The sequence below is a fragment of the Heterocephalus glaber genome, unplaced genomic scaffold (assembly GCF_053883595.1).
Source record: "Heterocephalus glaber isolate CG9 unplaced genomic scaffold, H.glaber_assembly_v1.0 deba00000937, whole genome shotgun sequence".
NCBI classification, from domain to species: Eukaryota; Metazoa; Chordata; class Mammalia; order Rodentia; family Bathyergidae; genus Heterocephalus; species Heterocephalus glaber.
Window position 1 is genome coordinate 14428934 of NW_028258173.1, and position 27291 is coordinate 14456224.

The window sequence follows — 27291 nt, forward strand, 5'->3', positions numbered from 1 at the left end:
AGGTCCAGGTAGTACGCTGAGGCCTGAGGATCCACACACAAATCCTCAGAGGCAGGAGTGTCTTTTCAGTATCTGCTAGGACTGGCCTCTAGGAAGCCAAGAACTCAAATGGCCTTCAGAACTGAAGTATGCCCCTGGGGGCATTACATGGATCTCTGGATCCCGGTAATCCTCCAAATCTGCTGAACAAAGAGAGAGTTTAGATAAATAAACTTGGTCAGGATGTGTGTGCATGCTTTCCAGCTCTGAATTCTGTTTTGCTTTTTGTTGCCACCTTATTTCTAAAGACAGACCATAGCTGATTTGAATCCTTTTTAGCAGTTGGAGAAATTCACACTTGACCTCCTTTCAGCTGAAATAGTAGTTTAACAAAGGCTTATGTCCCAGAAATGCTTCATTATCAAGCCACCCTGAGACAGCTAATCAGCCATCAGAGTGTAAATCCTTTATTTGGAGGGAGAGCTCAATAGTGTAAAGGAAGTGTCAACTGTACGTTTATGAGCAGTGTCAGGGTATTGAAAGAAAGTGATTATTATATATTCTCAAGACCCAATTCCTTTGCCTCTGACCAGCTCTTCTTCAGCCTCCTGCATGCAGCTTTGATCATGTGGCATGGGCAGTGGAGTTCTGATCAGGAAACTGTTTTTTCCATTGCTCAGGGAGTTCTCTTGTGCTGCTGTCTTCTGGAGACATCTTCCCCCCCAAAAGAGTGAGATTTCTCTGCTTTTTGAATGACCTCCTTAGACTATGGGTTCCACAATTTGAATAGTAAAATGTGGGAAGACTTTTTCTTGCAGAAGCTCTGCTTGGCTGGGAGAGTAAGTTGTTAATTGGAGAAATAACATAGATGGTGTGTGTTCCTGAAGCACTGAGTTGGGAGATATGGACTGAGTTCAGACTTTGATGTTAAACATGGAAACCTTAACTCAAATGGCCTAATGTGACCAGCTCCCAACCACCCCCTCAGCTTCAGCTTCAAGGATCTTGTAATCAAAGCTGACTTCCAGCAACCTTTAGGATACCCTGCCCACATTGTGCTGTGTTCCCTTCTCTTTTCTGGATCTTCACTTGCCTCCTCAGTTCTGGAATGCCCTTCTTGCTCTTAATGGGGGCTTGATTAAGATCAAACTCAAATACCCCCAAAGCCAAAACAGAACTAATCACTTTGATGCCTACTTTCCACAGCATTCTGTGTATACCTCTTGTGTTATACCAGTATTCGGCTATTTTCTTTCACCTTGGCTGGGCTGTGGACTTCCACAGGTAAAGCTGCCTTATGTATCTTCATAGCTGAACTTAAATTGAAATTGCATCTCGGAGAAGGCTTACAGTAAATGGATCAAGTTGAATTAAACTCTTGAGTTAACACTATAAAGCTTGGGTTTTCTGAATGAAATCTTGTGTCTGTCTCATTTTGTACATTTTTGTGTTTTGGTAACAAGTAGATATCATTTCATTACTTTGTTTTGTTGGCTTCATCTTGGCTACTTAGCTAGTTCTGAACTTTAGGATAACAAGGATTGTTAGTCATCTTTGTCATGTTGCAATCTGTCCTAATAAATGTGATATTTCAAAAACAAGATCTGGTTAAAGGGAATAGTGTATTTTGCAGCTTTGGAGCTTGGTGAAAGCTGAAAGTTATTTGTGGAAATTAAGTTGCCTAATGGAAGGTAGCATGTTGTTTCAGCTCCTCTGTGCTCTCCCATCCCCATCAGGCTTGGTGCCATGAAACTTATGTGTAACAAGAGTGTTAAATGGGAAGAAACATATCCTCGGAAGGGATTTCAGTCTTTAGAAGCACTCTCTGTGTATCTGTGTATATCCTTTATTTTAAAAAATTTGTTGCATAACAAATCCAAATTTAGTGATCACAAATATACTAAGAACACTTTAGGATGTCCCGAGTCACGTGGAAGACACCGAATCACCCCGCTGCAGACAGGCAGCCACCTGGCTCCACACTACAAAGACGCAAAGGACACCAGACCACCAGACCAAGGTACTGAGTCCCGCTGCTCCCAGCCCAGAAGTAGGGGCTTCTGAGCTGCCATCCCACTGCTCCTGGTCCAGAGGAAGGGGCTTCGTGGCCACCATCCCTCCCACTGCTCCCGGCCCACAGGAAAGGGCTTTTGGGTCACCATCCCTACCGCTGCTCCCGGCCCCTGTCCCACCTCTCCCAGCTCAGAGGAGGTAATCCGTGCAGGCGCTAACAGCCCCCCGCCCCAGTCGAAATGAGAAAACACATAAATAAGTCTCAAAACCAGACTTCCAGATCACCTACAGCAACCCCAAAGGGAAATGAGATGGAACACTCTGATAACCACCTGGACCCACTGAACTGGCAACCAAAGGGGATCTGGAAAAAATGAAATCAGAAATAATTTCTCAGATAACAGGAGAAATTGTGCCCCTAGTGCAAGACATGATTAATAAATCTAGAGAGGAGCTGAGGAACATGATGGAATCCCAACATAAGAAACAAATGGAATCCATAAAACAGATGCAAATAGATTTCCAAGACATGAAAAACTCCACTGAAAGTCTAAACAGCAGAATGAGCCAATGTGAGGACAGAATTTCAGATATAGAAGATAAGATTGCAATTAGTGACCAGGAAAAGAAAAATTGCTTCAAAATTATAAGGGAACATGAGAAATCAATCCAGCAGCTGCTAGATGATGCAAAGAAGAATAACATAAGACTGATTGGGCTCAATGAAGAAACAGGAGAGAGTGCAGATGACATAAAAAGTCTCTTCACAGAAATAACGGCAGAAAACTTCCCAAGCAGGGGAAAAGAGCTTGACATACAGATAAGTGAGGCATACAGGACTCCAAATAGCCTTGATAAAAAAAAATCTACACATAGGCACATAATTGTTAAGATTCCAGAAACACAACAGAAGAACAAAGTTCTCCAAGCAGTCAGAGAAAAGAAACAAATCACATACAAAGGAAAGCCCATCAGAATCACAGCAGACTTCTCAACACAAACCATCAAGGCAAGAAGAGCTTGGAGTGACATATCCCAAGTCCTAAAAGAAAACAGCCTCCAACCCAAATTGATGTACCCTGCAAAACTATCTTTCAAAATGGATGGAGAAATAAGATACTTTCGTGACAAAGAGCACCTTAGGAACTTTGTGAATACCAAACCAGCACTCCAAAGAATTTTACACAATATCCTAGGAACAGACATTGAGGATCACAACCCCAGGAAGCAAAGCAGAATGAACCCATCTGGCATGACAAGAAATTAAATGTAAAGGGGGAGAACCCAACAAAAAGAAAAAGTCATGGCAATGACAAGTCAATACTTTTCAGTTATAACCATCAAGGTTAATGGTCTCAATTCACCAATCAAAAGAAATAGACTGGCAGAATGGGTCAAGAAGCAAAATCCAACAATATGCTGCACACAAGAAACAAAATTCAAAAGGAAACTCGTAGACTGAAAGGTAAAGGGTGGAAAACAATACTCCATGTGACAGGAACCCGAAAAAAAGCAGGAGTAGCTATCCTCTTGGCAGATCAAGTAGATTTCAAACCAACACTGATTAAGAGAGATGAAGAAGGACACTACATCCTTGTAAAGGGAAGAATCCAAGAGGAAGAGATGACAATCATAAATATCTATGCACCAAACACTAGTGCACCCAACTATATAAAACAAATACTAACGGACATAAAAAGTCATATATGCACTACTACAATTGTAGTGGGGGACCTCAACACCCCACTGTCACAAATAGATAGATCAACTAGACTAAAAATAAGTAATGAAATACTAGAACTCAAGCGAACTCTTCAACAAATGAACTTAACAGATGTTTACAGAGTCTTCCACCCCACAAAATCAGAATACACATTCTTCTCAGCTGCACAGGGGTCGTTCTCCAAAATAGACCACCTACTCACACATAGAACATGTTTAAGTGCAAAGGAAATGAAGTTATCCCCTGTATATTATCAGACCATAGTGCGATGAAATTGGAGATCCATAGCAAAAGAAACTGGAAAAATTTCATAAACACGTGGAAATTGAACAACACACTTCTGAATAACCAGTGGGTCACAGAGGAAGTTAAAGAAGAAATCAGACAGTTCCTTCAATTAAATGACAATGAGAGTACAACATATCAAAATCTGTGGGACACAATGAAAGCAGTCTTATGAGGGAAATTCATAGCAGTGAATATGCATATTAGGAAAACAGAACGAGCCCAATTAAACAACCTGATGCTGAACCTCAAGCTTCTAGAAAAGGAAGAGCAGGACAACCCTAAAGCTCATACAAGGGAGGAAATTATAAAGATCAGAGGAGAAATCAGCGGAATGGAGACTAAGAGAACAATACAAAAAATCAATGAAGCCAAGAGTTGTTTCTTCGAAAGAATCAACAAAATTGACAAACCTTTAGCCAACCTTGTCAGAAAAAGGAAGGAAAAGGCCCAAATCCATGCAATTAGGAATGAAAAGGGTGAAACTACAACAGACCCAGCAGAAATCCAGAGGATCATCAATACCTACTTCCAGAACCTATACGCCAATAAGATGGACAACACAGAAGAAATGGACAGATTCCTAGATACATATGAATTACCAAAGTTGAATGAAGAAGACCTAAAAATTCTGAACAACCCAATATCAACCAATGAAATTGAAAATGTAATTAAAAACTTAGCAACTAAGAAAATCCCAGGCCCTGATGGCTTCACTGCTGAATTCTACAAGACATTTAGAGAGGAACTGCTGCCACTACTGTTTAAACTCTTCAAGGAAATTGAAAGGGAAGCAGTACTCCCAAATTCATTCCTGGAAGCAAGCATCACCTTGATCCCCAAAGCAGAGAAAGACCCAACTGAAAAAGAGAACTATAGGCCAATCTCGCTAATGAACATAGATGCAAAATACCTTAATAAGATACTGGCAAACAGAATGCAGAAGATCATCAAGAAGATCATACACCCTGATCAAGTGGGATTCATCCCAGGGATGCAGGGATGGTTCAATATACGAAAATCAATTAATGTAATACACTATATCAATAGAGCCAAGGACAAAAACCATATGATTATCTCCATAGATGCAGAAAAAGCATTTGACAAAATCCAACATGCATTTATGATAAAAACCCTACAAAAAATTGGAATAGATGGTCTCTACCTCAAACTGATAGAAGCCATCTATGAAAAACCAACAGCCAATATCATACTAAATGGTCAAAAACTGAAATCCTTCACACTAAAATCAGGAACAAGACAAGGATGTCCACTATCACCACTCTTGTTCAATAGTGTTCTGGAAACATTAGCCATGGCAATTAGACAAGAGAAAGAAATAAAAGGAATAAAGATAGGTATTGAAGAAGTCAAATTGTCATTATTTGCAGATGACATGATACTCTATATAGAAGACCCTAAGAACTCCACCAAAAGTCTTGTAGACTTAATAACCAAATTCAGTCAAGTAGCTGGTTACAAGGTCAACACACAAAAATCAATAGCTTTCCTCTACACCAATGACAGACTCCCTGAGAGAGAAATAGGGCAAATAATTCCTTTCACAATAGCATCCCAAAAACTGAAATACCTAGGAATCATCCTAATGAAAGAAATCAAAGACCTCTTCTCTGAAAACTATGGCACTCTGAAAAGAGAGATTGAAGATGATATCAGAAAATGGACAGACATCCCCTGCTCCTGGGTAGGAAGGATTAATATAGTGAAAGTGGCCATACTTCCAAAACTGCTATATAGATTTAATGCAGTTCCAATTGAGAGAGCCCAGCAGCATACTTCATAGAACTCAATAAAACAATCCAAAACTTCATTTGGAACAAGAAGAGACCCCGAATAGCAAAAGCAATTCTAGGTAACAGAGACATGGCAGGGGGTATCACAATCCCCAGCCTGCAACTATACTACAAAGCTACTGTGATAAAAAACAGCATGGTACTGGCAAAGAAACAGGCTTGAGGACCAGTGGAACAGATTAGAAGATGCAGAAACAACGCTAGACACACTCAGCCATCTCATCTTTGATAAAGGAGCCAAACACCCTCACTGGAGGAAATTATAGCACCATTTAATAAATGGTGCTGGAAAAACTGGGCTTCAGCTTGCCAAAGATTAAAACTAGACCTGTATCTCTCACCATGCACTAAACTAAAATCAAAATGGATTAAAGATCTAAATATTAAAATAGAAACTCTGAACCAGTTGGAACAGAGGTTAGGTAGAACCCTTGAAGACATCGGTGTAGGAAAAGATTTTACGAACAAAACCTCAGTTGGCCGTGAACTAGCACAAGCAATCAACAAGTGAGATCTCTTCTTATTAAAAGTCTTCTGCATAGCAAGAGAAACCACCAGCAGTGTGAAGAGACAACCTACAATGTGGGAAAAAATCTTCACCTGCTCTTCCTCAGAGAAAGGTCTACTATCTAGGATCTATAAAGAACTTAAAAAGATCAGATCTCCCAAATTTAAAGACCCAATCCAAAAATGGGCATCTGAAATGAACAGACATTTCTCAGACAAAGAAGTAGAAATAGCAAATAAATACATGAAAAAATGTTCAACATCATCGGTCATTCAAAAGATGCAAATGAAAACAACGCTGAGATTCCACTTCAGTCTAGAAAGAATGGCTGCTATCATGAAATCAAACAATAACAAATGCTGGTGGGGCTGTGGGGAAAGAGGAACCCTGCTCCACTGCTGGTGGGAGTGTAGACTGGTGCAAGCACTGTGGAAATCAGTACGGAGATACCTCAAAGAACTAGGACTGGAAGTCCCATTTGACCCCACTATTCCACTGCTGGGGATCTTCCCCAAAGAATTAAAAGAATCATACCACAGTGATATATGTGCACCCGTGTTCATAGCAGCACAGTTTGTAATAGCTAAAACTTGGAAACAGCCCAAATGCCCATGAACTGGAGACTGGATAAAGAAAATGTGTTTTTTTTTTTTTGTAAAATGGAGTACTACTCAGCCATAAAAAATGAGAAATTAGAGACATTTATAGCTAAGTGGATGCACACTGAGGTGATACTCTTAAGTGAAATCAATAGGACACACATATATAAATACTGAATAGTTTCTCTGGTGTGAGAAACTGAAAGTGTAAATAAGGACTAAATGTATAATAGGTCATGTGAAATAGGAAGAAAAGGGGCAAAGGGGAAGGAAGTGGGAGGGCTAGAGGAAAGGACAGAAGGGAATGGGATTAATATGAGAAAATGGAAAAATAGGAACAAAATCTTTGTAAATAGGGAGGACTGGAGGGGTTGAAGGGAGGGCTGGTCAAGGGTGAAAAATAAGAACCAAGAGAGACTATGTAAAGGTGCAAATTTCCAATGATGAATGTCATTATATTGTATACCTAAAATGTACCAATGATTAGAATGAGTAATCGATAATGTAAAGTAGGAAGAAAAGGTCCAAAGGGGTAGGGGTAGTGGGAGGGGCAGGGGAAAGGAAAGAAGGGAAAGGAAAAATGATGAGAAATGGAAAAAATGGAAATGAAGTCTTTGTAAATAGCGAAGGGTGGAGGGGGTGAAGGGAGGGCTAGGAATGGGGAAAAAATAAGAACCAAGATGCATTATGTAAAGGTCCAATTCCCAATGAGAAATGTAATTGTGTTGTATACCTGAAATGTACCAATAAAAGAATTTAATAAAAAAAAAAGAACACTTTATTTGGGTAATGAAAGTCTGTGCCTTAAAAACACTTCACTCTGGATTTTCCTTTCCATTTGACACAATTTGATTTACTCAAAACTAAGTTAAACAACATTATGAATATCTTTAGGTAATCAAAGAAAAAAGTCATGTAATTTTACCCAAATATTGTGCTTTTGATGATTGCATGAATCATATGGTGCCTATGTGGAAAAGTAGAAGAGATATTCTGGTGGAAAAAAATCGAGGTTTTAAAACTTACCCAACAAGGGCCAGGGATTTAGCTCAGTGGTTCTGGTGCCTGCCTCAGAAGCGCAAAGTCCCGAGTTCGATCCCCGGCACCAAAAAAAACTCCCCCAAAACCCCCCCAAAATTTACCCAACATGACCATCACTATTCTGCATAACCAGCACAAACTCATTTCTCTTCTCTCTTTTTTTCAGATTTTCCCCCTTCCCCTGCCCTCCCTTCAACCCCTCCACCCCTCCCTGTTTAAAAGACTTTGTTTCTATTTTTTCATTTTCTCATAATTCTTCTATTCCCTTCTTTCCTATCCCCTACCCCTCCCACTTCCCCTTCCCTTTTGCCCCTTTTCTTCCTATTTCACATTATCTATTTTACCTTTTAGTCCTTATTTACACTTTCAGACACAAACTCATTTAATAAAAGAAATATTTTAAAAAATTATTATGTCAATTTTGCCCAAGGTTTTGGTATTTTTCATAGCAGTTTGAAAATGGTTAGCCCAGATTAGAAAAGTTTTAATTAAAAAATACGTTGTATGAGCTTTAAAGAAAATGGATAGAGAAATTGAGGAATTTTTCTTGTAACTCTGTATCCATATTGCCTTTAAATTAATGCACATGTATAAAATGACAAGCCTAATACTGATCTTGTTCCTCTTCTGTAAACTGAACCTTTTTGCCTAAGCAAAAGTTCATATACTTTTTTACACCCTTTCAGTAGCTCATTGTCTATGTCCATACCACTGTTCTAAATACACAATTCCTTGTCCATTAGCCAAGTACAGCTTAGTCCAGAGAAAAGATACATGTGGTTGAAGCTGTCACTGCTATAAGCAGAACATCTGGTACCCAAGTCAGGGGCACTGCAGAGATCAGGACAAGGGCTTCACACAAGCTTTGGGGTTGTTGCTTTTACTGTTGTTTCAGAGTGTGTTCTTCCTGCATGTTGTGTACAGATGGAGACGATGATAAAGGTGGCAGAAGGAATGAAATCTCTTTCCCTCCATAATTGCATGCTCCTGATCATCCTCAGGTATAGACAGCGTGTTTGTGTTGCCAGGAGCTTCTTCACCTGGAAGGCAGCATGTGTCTTACGCGATGAGTGAGTCCTCATTTTGTTTAGTTTTCAGTTCCAATGAGGTGCCTTTGGGGAGTAAGTGTGTTGTTGTTGTTGTTTTTAAAGCATCATTTATGGTCTTGACAGAATTTCATTGGAAATAGTAGAGACTTGAAATGACATCATTGTCCTTCATGAACTAGGTGACTTTTGGCAAGATAGTGAATTCATAGGATAATCATGCATGGAGTGGAGTGCCTGCTTTATCAGGAGTCATTCTGGGCCCTCAGAGACCTCATGTGCTAAATTGGGCCAGCTGGACACAGGGCACATGGGACACAGAGCAGAGATACACCCTGTCTGCCAGGATCTGTTAGTCATCTGTTGTACTTGAGGAAGGACAGGGTCCAGCAGGTGTGTGGAAGCAGAGGGCCCAGTCCACAAGGAAGGCCTCTGTAGGGGCAGGTGAGTTGGAGGTGAACAATCCTGGGAAGAAGGGGAGCAAAGGAAAGGAGGGAAAACTTGCAATTGGAAAAGGGTCCCAATGCAGGGCATGTTTCCTCCTGTGGACTAGTTGCTACCTGGATGACTTTCATCCACATGATAAACCCTCTCTGTCCTGGAAGTTTTGGGAGAAAGGAGAGGGAATCTGTTTTCACTTAATATAACAAATACACAGCAGGTACTAGGTGCTGCTGACTGATAATCTTGGTTACCCAGTAATGGGCTCCTGTACTGTGGTATATGTAGCTTCAATAAATTGTGATGAATTATTAATGAAAACCCTGAATGGATGCAAACTAGTAGAACATTTTATTTTCTCCACTTTAATTTTTGATGAAAATGGTGCTGCTGGAGGGTTTCTTGCCGAGTGAAGTTTTAGAACTTCATTTAAAGTAGAAAGACCCACTGTCTCTCAGCTTCCTTGAAGTGCTTTGAAGAAAAGGAGGAATTGGCGTGTTTCAGATGACTCAGAAGAAACCACAAAACAAATATATTCTCTGGATCTCTGTTCTTTCTTTGATTCTTCATTTCATTAACTAAGTGTTATATTCATTAAAAATAATTAAATCTAGGAAATTAGTCATTAGTATCCATTATTAGAAGGAAACAGTATACCTGGTAGTCTGGTTAAGTTATATATTAATCTTATACTTTAATTGTATGTATTGTTCTTTTTTTCCAGATTTGATCAACAAGTACAGATATTAATGGTAAAACATAATAGAAGTTAGTAGAGGGCCGGGGATTTAGCTCAGTGCTTTCGCCGCCTGCTATGCAAGTGCAGGGACCCAAGTTCGACCACTGGTACCAAAAAAACAAAAACAAAAACAAACAAAAAGAAGTTAGTAGAAAGGACTGTTCTTTGATTTCATTTCAAAAAATAATACAGAATTAGAAGTTTTTTACTTGAGGCAAGTTTGGTGAAAGATATTTTTAGGTTTTTTTCTTGTTATTTTTTTGGCTTTTGTTTTGATAACATGCAGGCCATATACAACTGAGATTTTTGTTACTTCACGGAACGGCATGAGGTTCTGCTTCTTCTAATTAGCATATGTCCACAGGAGTAGAGGGGTTTTAATTTTCATGTTCTCACAGTGTCAGAGAGTGAGTAGGTATTTTATATGAGTGATTGTACTTTGATCATCTTTGTGTTTGCTCTTCCATTTGACAGTCTGGATAATGAAGTGCTCAGTGTGTTGGTGGGCAGGGGAAGGAAGGATCATAGATTCTGCCTTCTGTCCCAGCACTGCCTGCCAGCCACAGGTCATGAATCAAAGTTTGCAACACAAAGTCATACCATGAACCATGGATTTCCTGTACAGTTTGGCTCTTTCCAGACTGTCTCTAATAAAGACAAAGGCCAGGGGACAGAAATATCTTTCTTCTGCTCTCAGCAAATACCATCTTGATTTTTTCTCAATCTCACTGTCCAGCAAATTGGATTGAAAGCAGGACATTGCTGGGAAGTAAATCAGATTAGGCCTTCTCTCGTCACAGCCTCCAGCAGACTTTTCATTTCATAGTGCCCTTCCCTCATTCATATGAAGTCATTTATGGCCCCCTTGGTAGCGAGGATGCCTCCAAGCCCACCAAGCCAATGGAAGCATCGAGGGACCCTCTATTCCATGGGACATGGAAGATTTGATTTATTGACAATTCTCCTAGTGGCTTCACTTTTTCCTGGGAAATGCCTGCGCCATCTTAGCCTCCTCTGTGCTTGGGTACCTGAAATGACCCCACTCAAGTCTTCACCTCTCCCTCACAGCTGATGATTCTTGTGGATAGTCCAGGCCTTGGGGAAGACCAGAGTGGGATCTCAGAGTTTAGGTGCAGCACAAGTGTTTCTGGAGCCTTCTCGTTGGATGCATCTTGAAGGATAATCCATTTTTGTGAGGCATAATGACAGAACTCGAGGAGAGAGTGAGGAGGAAGCAGCAGAGCTGTGTGTATAAGGAACTGCCCAAATGTGTCTGGGGGTTTCCATTTCCCCTGGAGACCTTCTGCATTTCAAGAATCTTAGGGAGTGTTTGTTACTTGCTGTGAGAGGGCCCTACTTGTTTACTGTTGTGTTGAAGCTTTCAGGAATTGGGCTCACACATACCTCCAGGTAAAACAAGGTCCACGAAACCAGGTGGGCTCCAGAACTTTTTTTTTCTTTTCTCTTCTTTCCTTTTCTTCTCTAACCTTTTGTTACCATTCTGTTCCATTCTGCTCTATTCTTCTCCTCTCTCGCCTCCTCTTCCTCCTCCTGTTTGCCTTTGTCCATGTCTTCATCTTCTTTTTTTTTAGTGCTGAGGATGGAAACCAAGGCCCTACATGTGCTAGACAGGTGCTCTATCTGAGCCACTTTCCCTGCCTCCAGAACTTACTTTCTGCAGTGACTATTTGGGTCACTGACATTATGGAGTTTATAAAGTCTGGCCTCTCAAAAGCCACAGCAACCCATTTGAGCCTACTGCTGTGCTTGAGGTTTTAAGTTGTGCTTGACTGTGTATGTATGGTCTGAAAGGCCAAGAAGTTTTTAAAACAGAAATGAAAGTCCGTCTCCTCATGGCCAGTTGTGGACCAGGAAATACCCCAAGCTTGAAACCACAGGAGATAGATCCCATATCCTGGGCAGGGACACTGGGGTGAGGCAGGCATTAGGGGATCAAGGGGTCCTAGGAAGAGACTGGGAACCAGCACCCAAGTGCTGCCACGTGGTCCCACAAAACTCCTTTTCTTGGTTTCCATGACTTCTGAACTGGTCTGTTTGCTTCCCTCCCACCACCATTAGCTTTGGACTGAACTGGGCATCCTCGGGAGCAGATGACAATGGGCCTTCCATGCTGATCAAAATCATCTCATGGCTTTGGCTCAGCTTTGCCTTCCTCGATGTCAACATGTATCTTTTTGAGGTTTTAAATATAACAATTTAGCCTACATGCAAGTCAAAATACCTTAGGTCTTTTTAAGACTTAATCACAAGGGCATCTATGCTTTTAAATTTGTGGAATATGATCTTTATGAATTTGGGCCAAATTAACTTTTATTTGATAACTCCTGTTATCATGCTTAGCTGCCAGTATTGGATGTGAACCCAGTGTTTATGTACACTTTATGTCTAGTTTCTTTCAGAAAGTAATCCTTCCTTATGCCCTAGTTTCATGAATGTGATTCTTAGCGGAATCAATCTGAAATGACTCAAAATTGTACAATTAATTGCATTCACTTTCAGTTACAGTTTGTGCTAGCTGAAGCAAAGCTACTGTACACCCTGAGGCATTTACTTGCACAGGGCAGCTATGGCAGGTACTAAGGCCTGTGGCTCTAATCAGTGAGCTAACATCCTCGGGAAAGTAGTTTGGGGATGACAATCTCAGGTGAGCATTCCAAGTATAAATCAGACATGAGACTAAAATGTAAGGTGGAAGTAAAGACCAAGAAAATGAGCATCATGGACTTTGGAGTAAATGATTGGATATTCTTTTGTTTTTGAGAACACCCATGTTCAGGTATTTGAAGTTAGAGGAGGGATGATCTGGGCAGTTATAGCTTTCCAGGAGCTAGCCTGAGGGCAAAGGAGCTTCTGTGAAGGGTTTGTTTCCCTTTCCTCTTCATCTCTTGGGCTAGGCCAGGCCAAATGGGGAGCCTGACCACAGGATGCATGGGCTAGGGCAGTGATGGCAATCCTTTTAGATCTTTCAGTGGTAACAAACAGCCCACTCCAGCATGTGTGGCATAGGTTCACCACTAGTGGGCTAGGGGATGGGGGACCCTGACAGCAGTGAGACTTGCAGAGGGGTGCAGTTGGGGGAGGCAGAGAGCAGTGAAATGCTGAGTAGTGATGATGGAGGGAGGAGGGTTGTATGGCCTCCTCAGCTAAAGGTCTGGCCATGTTTTCCTCAGATGAGGGCTATCTTTGGATCAGTACACTTAAGTCCGGGACTGCCTGTATTCAACTTCTGCTCCTTTAGAATGTTCTTATTTTCTTCACAAGCTGACTTCATTCACACTGTCTATTTGGCAATACATGACTGAATTCAGAGCCGAGTTCTTTTTGGCAAGAGAAGTTCATTAATTTTATTTGGCTCCCCACATCCTTCACACATGTGCTCAAAAAAGTAAAGTGCCTCTCATCACCAGACAGGCACCATAACTTTGCCAGTAATGTTCTTCTCACATATAGAGTTCCCTTTATTCTAGAACTCTGGGAAAGAGTCTTCCAAAGCATTTTGAAGTAGAACTCCCAGGAAGATGAAGTGCTGTGGCACCAGTGAGGTCATAGACTTTATTCGTCATTCCCTTATTATGAATGATTGCCTTGCTCTCTGAGTCTATAAGCAATGATCTACTTGTTTTTTTTTTTTTAGCACTGATCTACCTTTAAAGGTGATGGGAATTTGTGTGTCCCAAACTTATTCATCCATCATGTGCATGGGCTTATGGAGAAGCCCTTGCTGTGAGTGGACTGGGTTCTTACGTGCAGGGGGGTTTCCTTTCCTGTCACAGTCAAGAACTCCAGGATGAGGAAAAACAGGGTATGCCTTCCTTCTGCTCATTTGTTCCTCTGTCATTTAATATCTGAGTAGAAAGTAAAAAGCTCATAGAAATGGCTATCTATCTGTGTGGTAGGCCCAGCTACTTTCCTTTGTTTTCTGCTCTTGTCCTGATTTCTGCCTGTACTGGGTGGAATAGTATCCCTTCAGAATTCATGTCCACTTAGAACCTCACAGTGTGGCCTTATTTGTAAATAGTGTTTTTACAAATACAAGTAGTTACGTTGGGGTCACATTGGGATTAGTCTAGGCCAGTGGTGGTAAACCTATGCACGCGTGCTGCAGTGGGCTTTTTGTGTCATTGAAAGCTCCAAAAGGTTCGCCATCACTGGTCTCAGCTCTAAATGCAGTGACTGTTGTCCTTCTAAGAAGGCCACGTGAAGACACGGGACACACAGGAAGAAGACCAGGAGGCAGGGAAGGCAGAGGCTGGAGCCCTTTATCTGTAAACACCAGGACGCACTAGGAACTGGGAGAGCTCTAGAGTCTCCCTGACAGATGGGACAAATTCTTCCTGAGAGCCTCCAGAAAGAATCAGCCTTGTCAACACCTGGATTTCAGACTTTTGTCCTACAGATCTGTGGGAGAATAAATTTCTATTGTTTTAAGTCAATTGATTTGTGTGATTTTGCTATGGCAAACATTATATACCCCATTACACTTCTTAGTCTTGTTTGCCTACTTCTTGTACAGGGTACACAGTACTTCTCATGCTAAGTTTCCCCTTGCCTAACCCAAGTTTAAGAAATCTAAGTGGCCTATTCTAATTTGTGCTCCTGTCCAGGGCTCTGTAAGACCCTACCCAGGTGGGATGCCTGGCTGTTCTCAGCTGCGTTGGGGATGGGTCTTGAGTACCTGCACTTTGCAGTTGTCATCTTCTAAGCCCCTTCCAGTCACAGCTTCTGTACTTCCTTTATGTGCCCTTTGCTGCTGTTTGAGACAACCTGGGGGCCGATTTACAGAGAGGTGGGTGGAATTGGTGGCAGAGAAGACAAAGACAGAAAATTCCTTTTATCAGACAGTGCCTATGGCAGGAGCCAGCTGGAGCCCAGACAGTGTTGGTCCATACCAGGTTTCTCTCTTGCCTGTCTATATCTGTTCCCCTGAGGACTGCATGCTAGCCCTGGACGAACAGCTTTCTGTGCTGAAAGGCAAGTGCAGAGTAGAGCTGATGGGGTGTAGGTCTGCCTGGTCACTCCAGGTTGCCTTGAATGCTGGTGACTTCCACCAGCGTGGCTCTGAGAGGGAGCCCAGCAGTACCTGGGGTAGAAAGCTTGAATGATCATGTTGGGACCAGAATTATTTTAGATCTCAGAGTGTTTGGGATTTTGGAACGTTTGTTTTGAACATTCTTAATCTGAAAATCTGAAATGCTCCCAAGTCCAAATTTTTTTCTGTCGTGGTGGTACTCAAAAAGTGTCAGATTGGGCTGGGGATTTAGCTCAGTGGTTTTGCCTCCTGCTGCACAAGCGGAAGGACCTGAGTCCGAGCCCTGGTACCAAAAAACAAAGTGTTGGATTTTGGAGCATTTCAGATAGCGTACTTTTGGATTGGGGATGCCCAACCTGTGTGTAGCTTCTTAGTGTTGGAAGTGATTATAAAGTTTAGGAGAGCTAGGTGGCTCAGTTCTGCTTCAAATTCATGGAAATGTTTTGAATTAATGTATCCCCTTTCCTCAGAGGGCTACTGATGATGTAAGCTGCACATCAAGCCTTAGCGTAGCACCTGGCTCACTGTGAGCATTTCATGAGGATTGGTGAGATGCTAGGATCACCTGCTGGACTGGAATCAGGCCTAATGGCCTCATGTTTTGTTTTGTTTTTTTTTATACATACAAATCTCTATAACTTTCATCTGTCAAGTTAGCTTAGAACAAGTAGCCATACATAAATATAACCTTGGGGCTGGGGATTTAGCTCAGTGGTTCTGCCACCTGCCTCACAAGCGAAATGTCCTGAGTTCGATCCCTGGTACCAAAAATAAATAAATAAATAGATAGATAGATAGATAAATAAATAAAACCTTCACAGTGTCATATCTTTGAAAAGTCTCGATTTCCAAAACTAAGCAGTGTGAGAGCAATAGACTAGTAGGTGAAGGTTTAGTTTTAAATTTTTGCAAATTGAGATGCTGTTGAAACATGAAAATTTGTTTGTTTTACAGAATGAGGTGTGCCTCCTTTTGTCAAGATTGTGGGGCTGCTGTGTATGAATTAATCTTTCTCTTTAGGCCAGTGGGATAAAGTTATATCTGAAACATCTGTGTAAAGTGCAAAGATATCTCCAACTTTCTGGGAAAGAGCCTAGGCTCTGGAGATTAAACAAGAAGTGAACACTAGAAACAGCTTGTGGAGTATTCTATAACCACAGGATCTCCTTTAAGGCCCTTTGAGAATCTTCTGAGAATTATTTTAATACTTCTTATATGTTTGACTACTGATTTTCCCAGGTTGCCTCAGATTAAAGAAAGCAAAGGACAAAAGGGGGCAGTAAGGAAGTTATGTTTATGCAACACTATGTGCCAGGCATGTGATAATGGTGCACATTATCCATTTCGCAGATGGGGATAGGCTCAGAGAGGTGAGGTAACTTGTTGAAGTTTATCCTGATACAAGCCCTGGAGTTCTGATTTGAACGCAAGTTTTCTGTCTCTCATAGCTTTCCTACTCTTCCACATAAGACACATAGATGATGGAAGGCAAACTGATTTTACTGGAAACACTAAAGAGCACATTGAGAACATGATAAATACTTCCGGAAAGATTGAACTGTGTTCTATACCCCTGTTAAAGAAGGCTACATATATTTTTGTATAGTCTTTGGAAATAACGGTCAGAATTATTTTAAAGTTTTGATGGATGCAGGACAGGTTTCTGATTTCTGGAAAATTCCTCTGTAGACTACTGTTTCTCTACTGGTGCTGGATAAATAAGATTTCTATTTGATAATAATGTTATGTCAATTTCTTCCTTGTTGACATTAAGCAAGAAGGGATGCATGCTCGTATGCTGGAGGCTTCTCTGTTTATCTTCACTGTGCTTATTGATCTGCCTCCCTTGGGAGTACTTCTAAGCAAATAATGATTCAGGGCATTGTTACTGTTTTCCTTTCAGTGTGTGAGTATTTCTGTATACCTGTTTCCTGACTTTTTTGAGTACTTTAAGTGAAGAGCCTGTGGCTGACCCCACGGGTTTGTCCCGCTTCCCCAGTACACGTGCAGGAAGTGACCTTGAGTAATGCATCCACAATCTCTACAGATGAATCATTCATGAAAGCAGGTTTTCCACCCTGCTCACGGGAGGCAAGCCTTTCTTGCAAAGTTGAATTGTTTAAAAATTAACATTTGTATTCTGCTTGTTTCCCTCACAATTTTTGAACTATGAGACCCACACAGTTGTATTTTGTTTTTCTGAGTAAGTGTAAAAGAATGGGTATACTTACTTTAATTATCATGTGACATAATGAATTCTATATAAGAAATCTATGTAGGTCATTGATTGTGGACTTAGAAATGCCTAGCAGAATTGAATGTGGAAGACCACATATTCAATTATAATTTTATAATCTATACAACTAAAGTCATGGTTTTTACTTTGGTATGTAATAATTTATTTTTTAAAAAAAGAGGTCCTTGAAATTTTACCCAGTTTAAATAGTCTAGGCATATGAACGGTTTTGTGTTTGAAAGAGAGGAAAAAGCATACTTAATAGGCAGGGTTGGTAAACTAACACATGCCACCCTTCTAAGCCCAATGGTTTCATCCATTTCTGACACATCTCAAACTATTTTTTTTCATTTTGTCCATTTTTATTCTTTCTGGAGTTCAGGAATGCAGATGGGGAAATGTACTAAAATTATTCTGTAACTGCTATCTGATGCTCATTAGAGAATCAGTTGAGTTGCACCTTTGCATGTTGTCGTTGGATTTTGTGCCAGCCTGCCAGCTCATGGAAGCACACCAGCCACCAGGCTGTAATGTTTCCTTTGTCATGGAAGTAGGATTTCACATGTAGGAGATAGTAAGATTAGCAAAGCAGTGGCAAAATACTTCTAGCTCCTACTCCACGGGCTTACCACAGGAACAACCTTATAAAATGTAAATGTATAGAGCCTTCTCTAGGTTATGTCTTGATAAGTCTGTTTGTTCTTAGAAAAAGCACATCCAAATACTTTTGACAGTCACGTGCCAAATTCAACACTGAACTTGTTAACGTATTACAGTGGTACCTTGGTGCACAAACTTAATTGTGGAAAGAATTAAATTCGCTCACTGAAGTACCACTGTGTCTGTATGTAAACAGTAGTCCTCTAACCAGACTTCTTCCGGACTTCATCAGTTTCTACCTAGCCAAGTATTATCTGCATATTTAAACATAGGTATGTAATCTTTCATAATAGTAAATGTCCTCTAGAGGAGTACCTGTGTCATGAGTTGTGCATGAGAAACAATTCAGTTATCTTTTCTTTGCCAATATTCAATATGAGGAAATGCCTTCAAATTCCATTGCTATACAAATTGCCCTGCTTTTTATGTTCATTTGAGGATGCAGCAGTTGAAGTTCAGAGAGCTCATGTGCTAGGTAGGCAGTACATAACAAAATGGAGGTAAATTTTTTCTGGGGAAGTTCATCCAAAGACTAGTTTGTAATAGGAAACAGTATTCACAGGGTACTTCAATTATACCATAGTAGATCCTAAAGAACGTTAAGCTAAGAGTCTTCTTGATGTAGAAGTGTTCTGGGCAGCTCAGGAGCTCAATGGCCAGTGAATGTTGAGTAATTGGCCCCAGAAGTAAAGTGTGTGTGGCAGAGCCTCTCGTTCCTAACTTCCCAGGGTGGTTCTGTGGGATATCATTGTTATGTTTCTGTTTTCCATGAAGTTTCCAGTTGCATTTTTCTTCTTTTATGACAATATATTTTCATCACTTCTAAGTTAAAAACTTGGTTGTGGTCAGAAGGGTGTATGACGTCCTCCAAAAGTCAGCTCTTTCATCCAGTCTGAGCTCAAGAAGGCAGGCAAATTACCTCAGTAATTGGAGGGTGAGTGGGTTAAGCACATCAGGCTATACCCAGTTTGTCAATGATCTTCTCTTCCTTGTTGTTTGCCTTTTCTTATGAAGCAGCTTCTATCCAGAAGGACTCAAAGGGTGACTGGAAAGCGATGGAGGGCTCTTTATCCCAAGAAGCAGCCATGGACACAGTCCCATTAATCTTCCCTCAGAATACTTCCTCTGGCTTTGAACTTATCCCATCATTCTTGTTACTTTTTGAAGCGGTTCCAGAGTCTTGTTTTATGAGTGTCATTAGGAAGTGTGATGAAGAGTAGGCTGAATGCTGCTGCTGAGTGCCTACCAATGGAAAAGGTAGGCTCATATAAATATTACAGTGTGTCCTATCCACCTTATTCCCTGGAGCTGGAACCGTGCAACTTGTGACCCTCAAAGTCAAAATGACCATGAAAAGTATTTTGGATCAATTCAGGAACTGAGGCAGCCAGGACAGAGCAACTAAAGAAAAGAGGACTTCCAGAACTACTTCAGAAAGTGGCAAGAATGATGGGATAAGCGTGGTTTATATGAGGGGGGTGGGGAGGGGCTAATGGCAATATATCTTTTACTGTAAATTTTTTAAAAATGTAAACACTTTTCCAGTAACATCTGATATCTATCTGAACTTTAGTCTTGTGAGCTGATTTGCAAACTAGATTTGTACAAATTCATATGGTGTTTATGTTAGTTACTTTTCTCTCGTTGCTGAGACAAAATACCCCACACCCACAGTTTAAGGGGAAAAGGTTTATTTGGCTTATAGTTTGTAGAGGCTTCAGTCTATAATTGGTTGGCTCCAAGGCAGGGTGGCAGAGGGGCAACAGTTCATGGTGGCGGAAGCAGCAAAAAGCAACAAGAGAGGCGAGAAGGGTGTCACAGAGGAAAAACAGTTCATGGCAGCCAGAAGGTAGCAAAATCAACAAGGGAGGGCCAGGGATTTAGCTCAGTGGTTCTGGTGCCTGCCTGGTACCAAAAACAAAACAACAACAAAAACAACAAGGGGCTTTAGCAGTGTCTTTCTGCTTTTACCTTGTTCAGACTACTGGGATTAGGGTGGCACTAAACCAGTCACTCAGGTGTAGTGGTTTAGTAATCACATGCCCTTAACCCTAGCATCACACACTCTCCATGAGGCTTTGGGGGGAACATCTAGACCCAAACCATAACAGTGCTATATGATATTATGAAACATATATATGTTGTGTAATGTTTAAACCTGGGTAATTCTTAAATTTGATTTATCATAACATTATATTTGGAGAAAATTTGGCAACTGATATGTTGATCTGTGTAGAGAGAATAAAAGTAGCTTTAATTTTGTGGGACAACTGTTTCTATTCCCTGTCTCATTTTTAATCAAGGCAAGGGAATTTATTAAACCCAGGTGCATCTTAAATGCTTCTTGGAGGTGTGCTTCACGCATTTTCTTTCTTACTATTGTGTAAGATTTGACATTAAGCCACACACAGAGGCTTCACACAGACAACTCAGTTTATAACCTGGTATAATCTTAGCAATAAGCCAAAAGTTTTTCTGCCATAGGACCACAGAGTTCTCTGAAATAGGATGTCACTCCCAGTTCTGTTATATGGAGAGCCAGCACAGAAAATGGAATGTTTTACAGCAAATGAGCCACCAGTCTTTGGTGGCACAGCTGGTGTGTGCCAAGCCCTGTCCCCCGGATTCTGAGGAAACAGTAAAATACCTTGGAGCATAAAGATGGACCTGATCTCTTCACTCTGGAAAGCCTGTGCGTTTTCTCCAGTTAGTATGGGATTTTAGAGTGAACTGTGCATGTGGAAAGAATGTGTGGGTGGTGGAAGCTTCTGTGGAGAGCTGACCTGGCAGAAGTGGAGCCAGGTCCCCTGTGTCCTTGTGGCTGGAACAGCTTGAAGCCAGCCCCAGGGTGTCCTGCATGGGAATCTACCTGTGCTGCTCAGAAATCTTGGGACTTAGGAAGCCTTCTCTAGGAATCTAGGTCCTCACTTAGGACTTTGATGGAATCTGAGTCATTCCAGAAAGCATTTCCTACTGAGCAGCAAGTAGATTCTCTTCCTCTCGTGTCTTTTTCTCCATAACACAAGACAGGACAAATGTCTTGAAAGAAAATCTTATTTGCCAAAATTTAGCTACATTGAACATTCATAAAAATATCAGATAATCAGTACTATTTAGACTTGATGAGTATACCACATAAAATCCAGACATTATTCTTTCCTCTATTACATTTTGAAGATTTTAAAACTTCAGCTTTTAAATAAAGTTGACCTTATTTCCACATCTCCTCAGAGTACAGGATACAAGTGGGAGTTAGAATGGAGCTAATGTTAGCAGTAAAAGCTTTGACATGAGAATTCCCTCACAGCAGGGTCAAGGAAGGAAAGTCTGGGTGGGAAGTTGAGTTGTGACTTCTTCCCTCTTAAAAAAAAAGACTAAAATTACTCATGTCTTCAGTTTTGGCATTTTGTTCTGTGGAGTGCTGCATTTTTCATTGTAGCAGGAAATTCTTAAATGACAGCAAATCGTGCTAACATTCAGACAGAATCTGCAATAAAAGGTTGTCTGCTGGCAGCTTTCTTCCCCCCTGAAAATGTGTGGCAGGAATGGCTCCATGTATCAACTCATTTTTTTCTTTCAGCCTCTGGGAAAGGGATGCTCACACATCTTGCCCTGTTCATAGGAGGTGTTTTTTTAATTATTAATTTTATTGATACATTTTAGCTATACAATATAATGACATTCATCATTGGACATTTGTACCTTTACATAATATATCTTGGTTCTTATTTTTTTCCCCCATTCCCCTGTCCTCCCTTCAGCCCCTCCCTATTTACAAAGACTTTGTTTCCATTTTTTCCTTTTCTCATATTTCATTTCCTTCTTTCCTTTCCCCTACCCCTCCTACTTCCCCTTCCACTTTGCCCCTTTTCTTCCTATTTCACATTATCTATTATACATTTTGATCCTTATTTACACTTTCACACCAGAGAAACTATTCGGTATTTACACATGTGTGTCCTATTTATTTCACTGAAGAGTATCGCCTCAATGTGCATCCATTTAGCTATAAATGTTTCTAATTTCCCATTTTTTATGGCTGAGTAGTACTCTGTTTTATAAAAAACCCCAACACATCTTTATCCAGTCTCCAGTTGATGGGCAAATGGGCTAGTTCCAAGTTTTAGCTATCACAAACTGTGCTGCTATGAACATGGGTGTACATATATTGCTGTATCACTGGTCATCAAGAGATGGAAATGAAAACAACACTGAGATTCTGCCTCACCCCAGAAAGAATGGCTGCTATCAAGAAATCAACCAATAGCAAATGCTGGTGGGGCTGTGGGGACAGAGGAACCCTGCTCCACTGCTGGGGGGAGTGTAGACTGGTGCAAGCACTGTGGAAATCAGTATGGAGATACCTCAAAGAACTAGGACTAGAGGTCCCATTTGACCCAGCTCTTCCCCTACTAGTTTTCTTCCCAAAAGAATGGGAAGATCTTTTAGTTTGTAGAGTGATGTACAAACTTGCACGTAGGCTGTCACATTGTGCATCCCACTTACCAGGAACAGTTCATCTCAGGGCTCCCAGCGTGTGATTGGGGCAGTGTCAGCAGTACTGTTCTCCCATTGCATGATGCCTCACCACATTTCATATGGCTGATCCAAATAGTTATTAAACACCATGTGACTTATTGGTTGGTTTGAGGTACACTTTCTCAGTTTCCTTGACTGTAAATGAGAGATACTAAATGGTATCTTAGTTTTCACTATGAGCAAAATGCTTGGGTAATGTGTTACTTTAGCTTGACAAGCATGTTATTTTGCAGAAAAAGGACTTAAAACAAATAGTATTGCTCTAGGGCTTTTTAAAATTAGAATGGGATTTGGGGTGTAGCATAGTGGCAGAGTGCTCACCTAGCATGCATAAGGCCCTAGCTTCAATTCCCAGCATGACAAAATAAATAAAATAAAATTAGAATGAACTGTTGCTTATACTTTAAAAAAATAAGACTTTAACTTTTTCTTTGTTCTGGGGGGCTTGTTTTTGTGACTAATCCCCTTCCTTTTTTTCTCACTCCTTGCTGATAGCTCTGTTTCCCTGAAAATGTGTTTGATAAAAATGGTTTTCCGTTTAGTAACTCCTTAGCTGTTTCCAGATTCTGGGTGGTATAATTTTGAAATCAATCAATCAATCTCAATCTCAATCTCTGTCTCTCTCTCTGTCTCCGTCTGTCTGTCTCTCTCTCCCTCTCCGTTTTGAGGTAAAATACAGGTGAAGATATAATGCCTCTTAAATGATTAAGTTACTCAAATAAATACCAATTTTCTGTTAGATATTTTTGGCTTAAAGAAATAAAAACTATAGAATATCTTATCCTAAATACAAATCTATACTTTGTAATTACCTATCAGAAAAGATAACGTACAGGCAAAAATTTTTTAAGTGGGCCAGGATTTTAGCTCAGTGGTTTTGCCGCCTGCTGAGCAAGCACAAGGACCCAAGTTTGATCCCCGGTACCAAAAAAAAAAAAAAAAGTTTTGAAAATGAGCTAGAAGGAAACAGCTTTTTGTTTTCTGTGAACTGAGGCAAGTCCTCTCACAACCACGTCACCGGTGTTTCTGTAGCCGAGTCCTGTGTCGCTATTCATGCAGGCTGTTTGGATCTCCAGCTGCCATGAGCACACATTTTTACTTTAGTGCAGCAGTTTACAGTCAACTGACTCATTTTTTCCCTGTACGTGCATTCTTTTCTGGCTAGTCGTAATTCATGTTTTTCCTGACATCCAGCACATTTACAAGTGACACATTGTATCTGACAAAAGTCTCCAATGGAAGGTGCAATATGAAACCCAATATTTCAGCATCATCAGAGCAAGAGCCCAAAGCTTAAGGGACCTGTGCCTGAGGGTGGGAGAGTGAAAGTGGACGGAGCTGACCCGGAACGAAGTCTGAAGAGACAGGAGTGTGACTGGGCAGGCAAGAGAAGCTGGCATTCACATTCTGCACCCTCTCTTCCTTCTGCAAAAGGCCATTTCTCTGTTCTGCAGTTCTCTCCAAAAGGCTTTGTTTTCCCTGGCAGAAATGTTACGAGGAGGAAATAGCTCCACTCCCTTCTCGACTGTCACTTTCAGCTTAGACCTAACAGAGCAAAAAGGCCGCATGCTCTGAGGAGGGCATGTTTGAGTCTCCAGCAGCCCCAGGTCAACCTTTCCCCCACAGATGCCTTTGTCCCTCACAATGCCAGAGTCTCTGTGGCCACAGTTTGCTTCCTGTTTCTGTGAGGGCCACAATCCAGTTGCTCCTGTGTCAAGACCACCAGGGAACCTTCCCCCACACCTCTGGGAGGGGCATATACACCCTTCTCCATGGTCTTCCAGGTAGCTAGCTGGGGTCTGTGAATTTGCCAAAGACAAAGATGCCCTGCTGTTATTTCACTGGGACTTATGTGGAGCACATTCTTCCTGTTCTTTGTTCGCTGCTCCATAGCCAGGGTGAAGGAGTAGATATGATGGACACTGTACTTTCAAGCAAGTTTTAAATAGCCAGGTGTGGTGATGTGCGCCTGTAACCCAAGCTGCTCAAGAGGCTGAGGCAAGAGGATCACTAGTTAGAGGCTAGCTTGGGGAACCCAGTGAGATTCTGTCTCAAAATACAAATAAATAGAACTGGAAATGTAGTTGAGTGGGAGAGCACTTGGTTAGCATATGTGAGGTCCTGGATTTGTTACCTATTACTTTGAAAAAAAAAGCTTTAACTGATACATATTCATTAGAGAAAATAAACATAGTAATCAATGGTAACGAAAGCAAATGTAATCCCTTTATCATGTTAAAACCATAGTGTAGCATCTTGATGAAGGTAGTCTTGATTTTTAAAAAATCCAGCTCTGCCAAGCAATTGATCTATCATACCACGGTATGCAATTTTTATGATTTCACACTAATTGTATGATTTTGTAAATTGGAGTCAGTAGGTTATGAAATCTTTTAAAGGATATTTTACACTAATTGCCCACCAAGCTGTCTACTTCTGTCACTCTTGCTATGGAGGAAACATTTGGAAGTAGGACAAGAAGCTGTCTGCAGCTACTTAAGCTTTCAGGATAAGTATTTGATATTGAGTCATCATGACTTTATTTCTGAAATACAGATGTGCATAGTCAGTCCCAGCCCCTAAGTATGTGTATTTGTGGTTTTTTAGGAAAAGAGAGAAACTTTGAAATTGGGTCAGAGGTGTGAAGGACTTGAGGAAACACAAACATGGAGCAAGCAAACTTAGAAGTCTGCAAGAAAACTACTAGTTTACCTTTTTTATTACAAAGGCCAGTGATAACTTAGGACCTTTACTCACTTCTAGGTGGGAACCCACAATATGTGTCCATTGACACATGCTGTATATGTTCATGGTCCTCTCTGCCTCTCTCGAATTAGAAAATAATAGCAGTTTGGTGGCTTGTCTAAGGAAGAGGCCACAGACATACAACTTCAGGCTCACATGCCACAAAAGAAGTTCCCCATGACATATTTCAGAGCTGATGCTTAACGGACCTTAACCAATTTGCATTTTTAAAGGCAGAGGCAGAAAGGCAGTTGGAGCTATCTGGCTTCACCTGGCTTTGGAGACCTGATTTGTGCAAAGCTGGTATTCCCAATGAGTCAATGCAACACAGACTTAAAGAGGACTGTGAGCTTTTCATTTCAATACTAAAAATTGCCCTTTTGAAGTGATCTCGAAGGACTAAACATTCCAGGATTCAGTTATTAGGGAGATAAGCTCAGTAAGATGGTACTCTGAAACAAATGTTTAACTACTTGGGTAGAGAAAATGGAGTAAATTAGAACTGGAACGCAATCTTCAAGTCAGCTTCCTCCTTATAGACTGATTCGGCTGCTAGTACCTGAAGCCAGTGTTTCATTAGGGAGCCCTGCCTGCTGTGTTTCAAGTGGGAGAGGAAACATGGCTTTCCCAAAGCTTTCCCTGTGTTTGGCACCTATGTGTGTTTATTTTATTATATTTATATAAAGTATTCTGTGAGTTCTAGAGCATGGGGACATACTGAATAAAAGATCATTGATCTTATTTAGGGCATATTCTCTAGTTTCCGAAACAAGATTAGTTTTGTATTTGCTAACCTAATACTTTAGTTCCCAGTACTCCAAATTTTGTTCCCATCAGTAGCATTCATCAGAGTAAAATTTATTTTATTTTGGGGACATTCAACAAGTAATACCTCGCAAAGAAAGAGTAAATACTCTGGAACAGCAGATAAACTTTGAACTGTTTCCAGACAGTGCCATAGTTTGTAAATGCATATGACCATGTGTGCCTCTGAGAGCGTTTACAAAGTCAAACATGGTTTATGTCTGTCCACTAATTGGCTTTTGAGTGCCCTCAGGTTTTTCAACTCATACAGGGCCAGTGTCTGGCACATAATACATAATACATAGAAGATATCTTTGGTGGAATTGAGTTGCAGCAATGTATTCTAGACAGGACAGTCACAGGAAAATGATGTTACCAGAGAGCAGAGCTATGCTTTTCAGCCTCCCGTGACTTTATGGGAGAGCAAAAATAAAATGTTTGCAAACTGGTGAGTCTGAATGAATTTGGAAAATTGAATGGACTGTTGTCTTTATCTGGAACATAAAACAGTGAACGTCACTTTTTAAAAATTGGGAGTATTGCTGGCCATTAGAGAAATGCAAATTAAAACAACACTGAGATTCTGTCTTACCCCAGAAAGAATGGCTGTCATCAAGAAATCAAATAATAACAAATGCTGGTGAGGATGCAGGGAAAAAGGAATCTTTCTACACTGTTGGTAGGAATGTAAAGTAGTAAAATCACTATGGAAATCAATGAAGAGATTCCTCAAAAGCCTAAAGTTAGAAATTCCATTTGACCCAACTGTTCTCCTTCTAGGTATCTTCTCAAAAGAGTTGATGACATCACACTACAGTTCTACATGCATACCCATGTTTATAGCAGCATAATTCATAATAGCTAAATCTTGGAAGTGGCCTGTATGTCCATCAACAGATGAATGGATAAAGAAAATGTGGTGTTTATGCACAATGGAATACTAAACTAAAAGTAAAGAGATAAACTTGAGTCATTTGTAGGAAAATGAATGCACCTTGAGATCATAATGTTAAGGGAAATAGACATACAAGTTTAAATATCATATGGTTTCTCTTATATGAGAAACCCA

The 27291-nt window shown here is 40.7% G+C and overlaps 1 protein-coding gene across 11 annotated transcripts in view; it reads left to right on the forward strand.

The window, feature by feature from the left end:
- Prkca (protein kinase C alpha) overlaps positions 1–27291 on the forward strand; it is a 428575-nt gene that overhangs the window by 117717 nt on the left and 283567 nt on the right. The window contains exon 1 of one of the 11 annotated variants that reach the window (XM_087208201.1): positions 8887–9032. The exons of the other annotated variants lie outside the window; for them this stretch is intronic. Within the exon in view, the coding sequence (XP_087064327.1) occupies positions 9029–9032 (4 nt within the window). The 5' untranslated portion in view covers positions 8887–9028. Of the gene's footprint in view, positions 1–8886; positions 9033–27291 lie in introns of those variants that run through there. 11 annotated transcript variants of the gene reach the window in all.